A 10,351-nucleotide genomic window follows, 5' to 3' on the forward strand; every position below is an offset into this window, starting at 1 on the left:
CTAATTAGAATTCTCCAATAAAAATGATAGTTGCAAAAGTTGGCACTGGTTTTATATCAAAGAATCCTGGGAAAAAACATAATTAGAATACTTGGTACCTTTCCAAAGTAACAAGTGTTGTACCACTATTTATATATGTCTCTATCTAATATATTGTTATCAACAGTTGCCATAAAAAAATCTATTTTACGAATAACATGGACAATAAAATAAGTATCTACGAGTATGTTTAGTTACTTTTGTTTACTCTACTACAATTTTAAATTTAATATAAATAAAAGCATAGAAATTAGCTCCGCTGTTATATGAACAAATAAATAAATTAGTCAATATAAGCAAACTTCAATTATATTTAACAATATTAATTATAATTATTTTATACTCGCCAAATCAAATCTGTTGATTATTGAGCAAAAAACGTCATTTATTCTTTGTATTATATCACACTGAACTGAATTTATTTATATTTTTATTAATTACTACGTAATTTATGTAAATATATAACAGTAATTTGAATATTTAAAAAAATATATTTATAAGCGAATACCGGTTTTCAAAATAGCGCCATTGATTGTCATAAATTCTATTCTAGATTGCCATCATCTATTATGATGGATATTTTTTATGTTTGGCAACATACTTATACTAATAAAACGTCATTAAAACACCGATGTTCCAACTAACGCAGGTCTGCTTATTCCGCAAAGTAGAGTCGATTCTAAGATGCAATTTCTCAATTATTAATACTAAAATTAAAATTTCAATTTAATATCATAGCAAAATCTTTATGGTAAGGACCAATATGAACTTATTTTCTATTAATTTCACTAAAGAATTATTACAAATTTAATTTATTATAGTCAATAAAATAGTAATTTTGCGACACTATCAAATTAAAATAATAAGTTAAGATATAAATTTAAAGAAAAGACACCTCAGAATCGACGCCACAGTCTCTCATATCTGTGCGTAGACAGAGAAAGTAGACGTAGTATCTAAGTATCTGTAGATAGATTTTATTATCATTCTAAAGAGTTCATTATTATTATACAGACAATTTATCATATTGAAGACTAGGCAGCATGGTCTCCGACCTTAGCCTATACTATAACGGAACAAACGTGCTAAAAAAAAAAGAGTTCATTACTCTGTGATCATGCATTTAAACTTATCCTATGGTATTTATATAGCGTTCGGCTTGCCTTTAATTGAATGATATATATTAAATAATTTTTCAATTTTAAATTTAATATTAGCAGTCAGAAATTATTGTATTTGCAATGGATGAAGTGAAATTATATATTAAAAGCATCGTTTGCATAACGTGTTTAAGTAGCGACCGCGATGTTTTTTGTCCAACTTCAGATGAAGCGGCTTTAATTTCAAAGCTCGAGGTAGGTTAATAATTCATTTATTTAAACTTTATTAACTAATAAAATACTGTACAAAAGGCGGACTTAATGCTATAGACCAGGGGGCCGACTTGACTAGACCCAAGCTCTACTATTTACTGACGAAACCCTGTACAATCTACCAATTACATTCTTGAAACAACATAGTTCTGTACACAATTATGTAGTATTGTAGTATTTTTTATTTTATTAAAAGGGAAAACATAAAACTAAAAATTATTCTTAGTAACTACTTATTTATATTAGTGTGACCATTACGTTTGATCATCTTCCGTTAGATTAGTAAAATATATTTTTTGCCTTGCCACGATTGACTGGACAGTCCTAAGGATGTACAGAGTACCTTTAGGATGTGCTCGATGGTGATTTAAAAAAGAAACATATTTCAGTATAAAATGGTAATTACATAAATACAAACATTAGTTAAATAAATATATATAATAAATTTTTATATGTATAAAAGTATACATATATGTATATATAAATTGATTTTTTTATATATATATATATTTTTTTATACAACTTAGAATGGCAAACAAGCTGACGGCCCACCTGATGGAAAGTGGTAACCGTCGCCTATAGATATGAGCAGTACCATGGACATAACAGAGTATACTGTTTCGCCCATGATACCCCCCATGCGTTGCCATTCCTGAGGACTCGGGTGTTATTCCTCTGTACCCAGTAAATTCACGCCATATCCCACCCTTCAAACCGAAACACAGCCATGCAAACACAACTGCTTCACGGTAGAAACACGAATGGGATAGAGGTAACCAAGCAATCGACTTTTGTACAAAGTCTGAAATTATGTAATTGATGTAATTTTGCCTCTTGATTACTTGTTTTTATTAAGTCAACATTTGTTTACTATGAGTGATAATGGAATGGTAACCCATTCAGTGCTACCGCCGGTAGCCTGCCTGCCAGCATATGCCAGTAGCCTACTGGCATATGCTGGCAGGCACCAGTGAGCGATGACAGGTAAAGATGAAAGCAAGTCAGTTGGCACATCATGTTGAATTCAGTAACAATTAACTAAGATGATTTCCAGCTAGAACTGCATGAAGGTCGACCTGATGATTGATATACTCTATATTGCTAACAATGGGGTTTTTTTTTGATGGGTGAAAATGGTATGGTAACCCTGCCTGCGCTAACGGGATACGCTGGTGGAGGATCAGTGAAGGGTGATAGATGAGAATGAAAACAGGCCAGTTAGCCCATCATGATGAATTCATCAGGAATTAACAATGATAGTTTCCAGGGGGAACCGTGAGGTGGTCAACCTGGTTGGGTATATTGCTAGCAATGGGATTCTCAGTCTCTATTGCTAACAATCCTTTTCGACCCACCAAGTAGCTTTGCTTTGCATTGCCATTTTATTTTGAAACTTGGGATATAATAGTGAAATTACAGGAGACTCAGAGGGGGGTGAGGGGATGGATTGTTAGTAATGTAGGCTACCTGTCACATTGCTAGTTTTTTTTTATGTGTGAAAATGGCATGGTTACCCCGCCTGGGCTATCGGTATACACTAGCGGGGTACCAGTGAGCGGTGATAGGTGAGGATGAAAAGGCAGGTCAGTTAGCCCATTGTGACGAATTCAATGATAAATTGGTCACAATAGTTTCCAGGGGAAACCGCATGGAGGTCGACCTGATATTGATAGCAATGGGGACTAAACTCCCCATTACTAACAATCTCTTCCCCCCGTCACATTGCTAGTAATATACCCTATTAGGTTGACCATCGCGTGGTGTCCCCTGAAAACCATCGTGTTGAATCTCAGACATATTGGTATTTCATGATGGACTATCTTGGAAAAAAGACTCTATATAATTTTTATTATAATAGTTTTTCTGTTGTTTTTTTTTATGCAGGTTAACATGGAAGAGGACAGAATATGTTGGGAATGTAGAGCCATATTGCACAAGTTTTTAAAATTCGAACAACGAGCTGTGAAGGCGCAGACAATAATGCAGAAAGTTTTAAACGGTAAAATGGTAAGTTTTGTCGCCGACCGGAGATTTTATTTTTTTAACTTTCATAGAGAATCCTTAGATTATATAGCATGGAGCCTCAAAAAGGGGTCAACTATTTGTCAGCTAATTGTCAAATTAGCTAATTTGTTTTTTTCATCAGTGTTTATTTTTTTTTTTATACAACTTAGAATGGCTAACAAGCTGATGGCCCACCTGATGGAAAGTGGTAACCGTCGCCTATAGACATGAGCAGTACCATGGACACAACAGTACACACACATACTGTTTCGCCCATGATACCCCCCATGCGTTGCCATTCCTGAGGACTCAGGTGTTATTCCTCTGTACCCTGTAAATTCACGCCATATTCCCACCCTTCAAACCGAAACACAGCCATGCAAACACAACTGCTTCACGGTAGAAACACGAATGGGACAGAGGTACCCAAGTAATCGACTTTTGTACAAAGTCTCCCTCTGGTGTTCTATATACTTACGCACATAATGTATCCTGACGTATCTATATTTAATATTATATCCTATCCCTTTATAATGGACTATTTAATTACATATAATAATGTTTTAATAAAAAAATAATAATGATTAGTCATATTCATGATTCCTAACCGACCCAAAGGTCGTCCACGGTGGGAGAAGCTCACGTATCTAATAGCGGAAGCTCTCCCTTCCGTCGACATCAGCGCAAACACATAGATAAGAAATTAGCGATCATCACCGCTTATGTTAGCATATCATACCACTGCGAACCAATGAAAATAGGAAAAAAAAAAAAAAACCGATCCAAAGGTCCCCATGACATTTGCGGCATTTCCGCGTTAAATTGCCAGAGATATCCTTTGAGTCAGATATTTATTAATTTAATTAATGAATAAATAAATTTTTACCCCTTAACAAGATGCAAAAATTATAAAATAAAATATATGTATGTAATGTAATGTAAATGGGACTCTATTTTCCACGCTCAGCCTCTCATTTGAGCCATTGTGCGTAAATATATGTATGAAAAAGTTGACCCTTTTCTTTTCCCGAAGCATTTGTATGGACACGCTATATCTATACAATCTTAGAGGAAAACATACATTACCTGTAACACATAAATCATGGTATTTTAAATGTTTGAATGAAATAATTAAATTAATTAAAAAACACACTCTACGTGACCAATATATCATCATCATCATCATCATCATATCAGCCTCGAACCTTCCACAGCTGAACATAAGCCTCCCTCTTGGAGGGTTTTGTCAGAAGTTACCACGCTTGGTTGGCGGATTGGCAACCGCAGTTAGGCTTTGGACATGTTTTAAGAGGGATGTTGCTAGACATCCCTCGCACTCCCTTAGTCGCCTCTTACGAGACCCACGGGAAAGGAAGGGGTGGTTTATTCTATGCCAGGACCACATGGCAATTATACAGTAATGTAGTATTGTTTTTTTTTAGAATTTTTTTTATACAACTTAGAATGGCAAACAAGTTGACGGCCCACCTGATGGAAAGTAGTAACCGTCGCCTATAGACATGATCAGTACCATGGTCATAACAGGGTTTACTGTTTCGTCCATGATACCCCCCATACGTTGCCATTCCTGAGGACTCAGGTGTTATTCCTCTGTACCCTGTAAATTCACGCCATATCCCTTCAAACCGAAACACAGCCGTGCGAACACAACTGCTTCACGGTTGCAACACGAAATGGACAGAGGTACCCAAGTAATCGACTTTTGTACAAAGTTTCCCTCTGGTATTAAAATAGTTTTTTTTTTTTATATATATATATAGAATGTAATAGACAGTTTGTCCACTTTAAAATGGGAAGTGAAAGTGGATGGTAAAAGAAAGCATTATATTGAAAACGAATCCAGCAGAATACTAATCAAAGATGATCAGAGTACAGAACCTAAGGGTGATATAAAAACAGAGGTTGACAACAACAACGAGTTCAGTGATATGGAGGAAGAAGAAAATGAAGATATCGCCAAGGTGATGGTGAAACTAGAGAACGATAAGCAGATTGGACAGTACGAGATGTATGATTACGATGCGGGAAACGATAAGGGTGATGGTAGTAGAGATGAAGCAGTGATCGGTGATCAGGAGAACGAAACTCATATTGAGGCGGGCAATTCTGCAAATGAGGTTGCCAGCAATGAAATATACGAAAAAGCTGAACTAGTACAAGTTTTCCCGGACAATTTTGACATCGATGATGATACCACACATAAATTGATTGATACAATGCTTGAAACGTTCCTGCAGGGTACAGTAAAGAAGAAGACTAAGAAGTCTGCCAGTTTATTCGGTTGCAGCAAGTGTGACGTGAAATACTTGTAAGTAAATAAAAAAAATATTCCTGTTTCTACCGTGAAGCAGTTGTGTTTGCATGGCTGTGTTTCGGTTTTTTTTTTAATGGGTGAAAATGGAATGGTATCCCCACCTGCACTATCGGTATACTCGTACACCGGCGGGGCACCAGTGAAGGATGATAGGTGAGGATGAAAGCAGGTCAGTTAGCCCATCGTAATGAATTCAACAAGAGTTAGCCACGATGGTTTCTAGAGGGAACCGCGTGAAGGTCGACCTTATAGGGTGGGTATATTGCTAGCAATGAGGCTGTCAAACCCCATTACTAACAATCCCTTTCTCCTACTGTGTTTCGGTTTGAAGGATGGGATATGGCAGTGAATTTACTCGATACAGAGGATTAACACCTGAGTCCTCAGGAATGGCAACGCATGGGGGGTATCATGGACGAAACAGTATACTCTGTTATGTCCATGGTACTGCTCATATCTATAGGCGACGGTTTCCACTTTCTATCAGGTGGGCCGTCAGCTTGTTTGCCATTCTAATTTGCATAAAAAAAAATTCAAATAAACTTAAATAATAAGTAATTTAGAATTAACATTTTTTAATGAATCTACCGCCCAATTCGGAATGAAATTTCTGTTGAGGAGAACGGACGGATTGTTAGAGGACTACCGGTCTTATTGCTAGCAATATACCCTGTCAGGTCGACCTCTACGTCGTCCCCCTGGAAACCATCGTGCTGAATTTCAGGTGTATTCACCACGGTTAGCTAACTAACCTGCCTTTTCATTCTCACCCCGCTAGCATATACCGTTAGTGCAGGCGGGGTTACCATTTCATTATCATCCATACAAAAAAAATACTTATTATATTGTAGTAAGTATTTTGTATTATTCTTAATTTCGTGTATAATGTAGTATGTCATATATGTGTAAATATATTTGTTAATTATTTATATTTATTCGTTTATATATGTAATTTTAGTATGTATATATATCAATAATTACTAGTACCGCATTCGAGTATTCTGACACTTGCCTACGGTTGACTGGGAGAGAATGCTTTTAGCATTAAGTCTGCCATGTACACATATGTGTACTAATGAATAAATAAATAAATAATATGATTTGTTTGTAAATCCTTAACATTTTGTTACAGAAATGAAAGCCAACTGGCCCATCATGAGAAAACGGCTCATAAAGGATCTTTTAAATGCAAATTCTGTGGGAAAATATTCTCAAAGAGCTACAACTTGAAAGTGCATGAACAGTATGTATTTTTTTTTCTTTCAGAGTTGCCATACAATGAATATATCTCTTGCCAGTATTGAAAAACTGTATTTAAATATTTACGATTGAGAATTATATTCGTGTAATCTCTTTTTATAAACTTTTTTTTATTTAAAAGCCGTTATCAGTCCACTGCTGGACATAGGCTTTCCCATAGACTGCCATAAAGAGTGTTTCTGAGCCATCTGCATCCACTGATTTCCTGCAATGCATTTGAGGTCGTCACTCTATCTAGTGGGGGTCATCCTACAGGGTGTTTGGTCATATGGGCTCGCCTTTCAAGAAACTTTCTTCCCTGTCGGTTATCGATTCTTCGAGCTATATGACCAGCCCACTGCCACATCAGCTGGGTGCTGAACATAAACTGTCATAAAGAACAGCCCTGACTTCTTTTTATCTTACATCCACTGACCCCCTGCAATGGGTTTGAGGTCGTCACACCATCAAGTGAGGGGGGGGGGTCGTCCTACACTGTGTTTGTCCGTACAGGGTCACCACTCAAGAACCGTTCTCAACCGTCGGTTGTCGGATATATTTGTAACATATCAAGTCCATCAATGCCTAGTTGTGGCCAAGGCTTGTATAGTACTTTTCTCAAACAATGCGCGGAAATCAAAAACACAATTTTACTTTTTAAGTTCAATGACATATAACGAATAATAATAATTTTTCACGCGCCATAATGTTTCTTTGTTTTTTTTTTCAATAAACAGCTTTCTATTTGTAAGCCAGTTCGAAATTTAAATAAAACCTTTTATTAGTTACCTCCTTGGTAGCCATGTTTGGAAGTAAAAGGTCATTCCATTTTTAAATTACAGGACAGACATGAGTTTACACAGTAATTTATCTGGCCGCAAAACACGACAGATATGGATTTTCATACAACTTTTGCCGGCTGCTGCCCGCATGTATCAGGCCAGTACGGCAATTTTGATTTATCTCGAAGAAGATTGTCAAAATGCTCACATTTCCAAGCATGTTTGTGAAAACAATTGGAATGATAACGATGTTTGTGTGTTTCAGAATTCACGCGAATTCTGCCCGGCAAACGTACAGTTGCAATATATGCGGCGACACGTACTTGGACAGTAAGAGCGTTCACCAGCATCTGAAGGATGCACATGATTACAAATTTCCAATAATACATACGAGGCAGCGTAGCAGCGGCTCTCTACGCGATGTGAGTAAACTTTAGAGTTCAAAAACTAGCAGTGAGACTAGCTTTTTTTATGCAACTTAGAATAGCAAACAAGCTGACGGCCCACCTGATGGAAAGTGGTAACTGTTGCCTATAGACATGAGCAGTACCGTGGACTTAACAGAGTATACTGTTTCACCCATGAAATCCCATATTTTTAAATATTGTTTTTATAAATAAATATATAATACGGGAGACTTTGAACATAAGTTGTTTGCTTGGACACTTCTGTCCCATTCGTGTTTCTACTGTGAAACAGTTATGTTTGCATGGCTGTGTTTTGGTTATTTTTTTTTTTTATACAACTTAAAATGGCAAACAAGCTGACGGCCCACCTGATGGTAAGTGGTAACCGTCGCCTATAGACATGAGCAGTACCATGGACATAACAGAGTATACTGTTTCGCCCATGATACCCCCCATGCGTTGCCATTCCTGAGGACTCAGATGTTATTCCTCTGTACCCAGTAAATTCACTCCATATCCCACCCTTCAAACCGAAACACAGCCATGCTAACACAACTGCTTCACGGTTGAAACACGAATGGGACAGAGGTACCCAAGCAATCGACTTTTGTACAAAGTCTCCCTCTGGTACTTATTATTTCTATTTCATTTAAGATATCTTTTACATTCCCCGTGCCTTTCTATTCCTGAGGATTCAGGAATAGCAACGCATGGGGAATATCGTGGGCGAAACAGTATACTCTGTTATGTCCATAGTACTGCTCATGTCTATAGGCGACGGTTACCACTTTCAATCAGGTGGGCCGTCAGCTTGTTTGCCATTCTAACTTGCATAAAAGACATCAACATGTTAAATACACTAATTTTTGAAATCGCCTGACTCTTTTTTTTTTTTTTGTTTCAGCCCGATGACTTGTTAGTCTTTAAGAAGTGCAGCATATGTGATAAATTATTCAAATCCAAGTCTGCTTACTATATGCACCAGAAGGAACATAGCAATGAATTTTAGTACAATTTTATCTCTTAACGTCTCAGATAAAGTGTGGCCTCCTTACTAAATCAGGTGTCCATGAGTTGCATCGACTAATTTATTTGCCACTTGTCTAGAGGGTATATTTTTTTTAATGGATGATAATGGAATGGTACCTCGCCTTCCCTATCGGTATACACTGGCGGGGCACCAATGAGGGTTGATTGATGAGAATGAATGGACAGGTCAGTTAGTCCATTATGGCGAATTTAACGATAAATCAATGACAATGGTTTCCAGGGGGAACCGCGTGGAGGTCGACCTGATAGGGTATATTGATCAATCCCCCCCCCCCCCCCAGAGAGCCTATATTAACTACATGAACCAGCATATAAAATATACTATGTGCTAAGATAGGATATAAACTACTCGTGTACAAAATTTCATTCAAAACTGTTCAGTATTTTGATTACATATGTGAATGTGAAAAAGACTCTATTTTCCGCGTTAAGCCTCTCATTTGGGCCGTTGTGCGTATGAGTCGTGGCTAGTACAGCCAACCCAGCTCTGCCCAGAAGCACAGAAGCTTCCTGGGTTCTTCACAGGCCTCACGGAGCGACCTCACCGTTCCGAGGATTTCTAAACGTTGATGGGCCACAGCCTCACATTCCAGGATTACGTGAGCATCCGTTTCTTCGGCGTCGAAACAGCCTCGACATAGAGGGCTGTCTGTGGCTCCTATTGTGTATAAATGTTTGTTTAAACGACAATGGCCCGTTATTGTCCCTATCATTATTTTGAGGTTTTTTCTATTTTTTTTTTTATTCATTGATTACATAACAAACATACAAACTTTCAAATTTATAACATTAGGAAGAAGTAGGATTTGCTATTTTGTTTAAATTTTTTTTTTAATTTTTATATAAATGTGCAAATTTTTTTAAATATGTTTAAATATTTTTTTTTTTTTTTTTTTTTTATAGAACTTAGAATGGCAAACAAGCTGACGGCCCACCTGATGGAAAGTGGTAACCGTCGCCTATAGACATGAGCAGTACCATGGACATAACAGAGTATACTGTTTCGCCCATGATACCCCCCATGCGTTGCCATTCCTGAGGACTCAGGTGTTATTCCTCTGTACCCAGTAAATTCACGCCATATCCCACCCTTCAAACCGAAACACAGCCATGCAAACACAA

At 37.2% G+C, this 10,351-nt stretch overlaps 1 protein-coding gene across 1 annotated transcript; it reads left to right on the forward strand.

The window, feature by feature from the left end:
- The first annotated feature begins 1,196 nt into the window (after positions 1-1,196).
- Positions 1,197-10,093, forward strand: LOC113520888 (zinc finger protein 1 homolog). The gene is made up of 6 exons (XM_052892285.1): positions 1,197-1,394; positions 3,297-3,419; positions 5,198-5,745; positions 6,884-6,994; positions 8,038-8,194; positions 9,084-10,093. The coding sequence occupies exons 1-6, from the start codon at positions 1,281-1,283 to the stop codon at positions 9,186-9,188; spliced, it is 1,158 nt and encodes a 385-aa protein (XP_052748245.1). The 5' UTR covers positions 1,197-1,280; the 3' UTR covers positions 9,189-10,093.
- The last annotated feature ends 258 nt before the right edge of the window (positions 10,094-10,351 follow it).

This window comes from Galleria mellonella, unplaced genomic scaffold (assembly GCF_026898425.1).
Source record: "Galleria mellonella isolate WM207_F2 unplaced genomic scaffold, CSIRO_AGI_GalMel_v1 utg150, whole genome shotgun sequence".
Taxonomy (NCBI): Eukaryota; Metazoa; Arthropoda; class Insecta; order Lepidoptera; family Pyralidae; genus Galleria; species Galleria mellonella.

Bases quoted from the DNA above. Each gene is read 5' to 3' on its own strand.
- LOC113520888 (XM_052892285.1), top strand. From the start codon at position 1,281: ATGGATGAAGTGAAATTATATATTAAAAGCATCGTTTGCATAACGTGT. The intron at 3,420-5,197 runs GTAAGTTTTGTC...ATATATATATAG, and splicing joins AAGTTTTAAACGGTAAAATG to AATGTAATAGACAGTTTGTC. The intron at 6,995-8,037 runs GTATGTATTTTT...TGTGTGTTTCAG, and splicing joins AACTTGAAAGTGCATGAACA to AATTCACGCGAATTCTGCCC.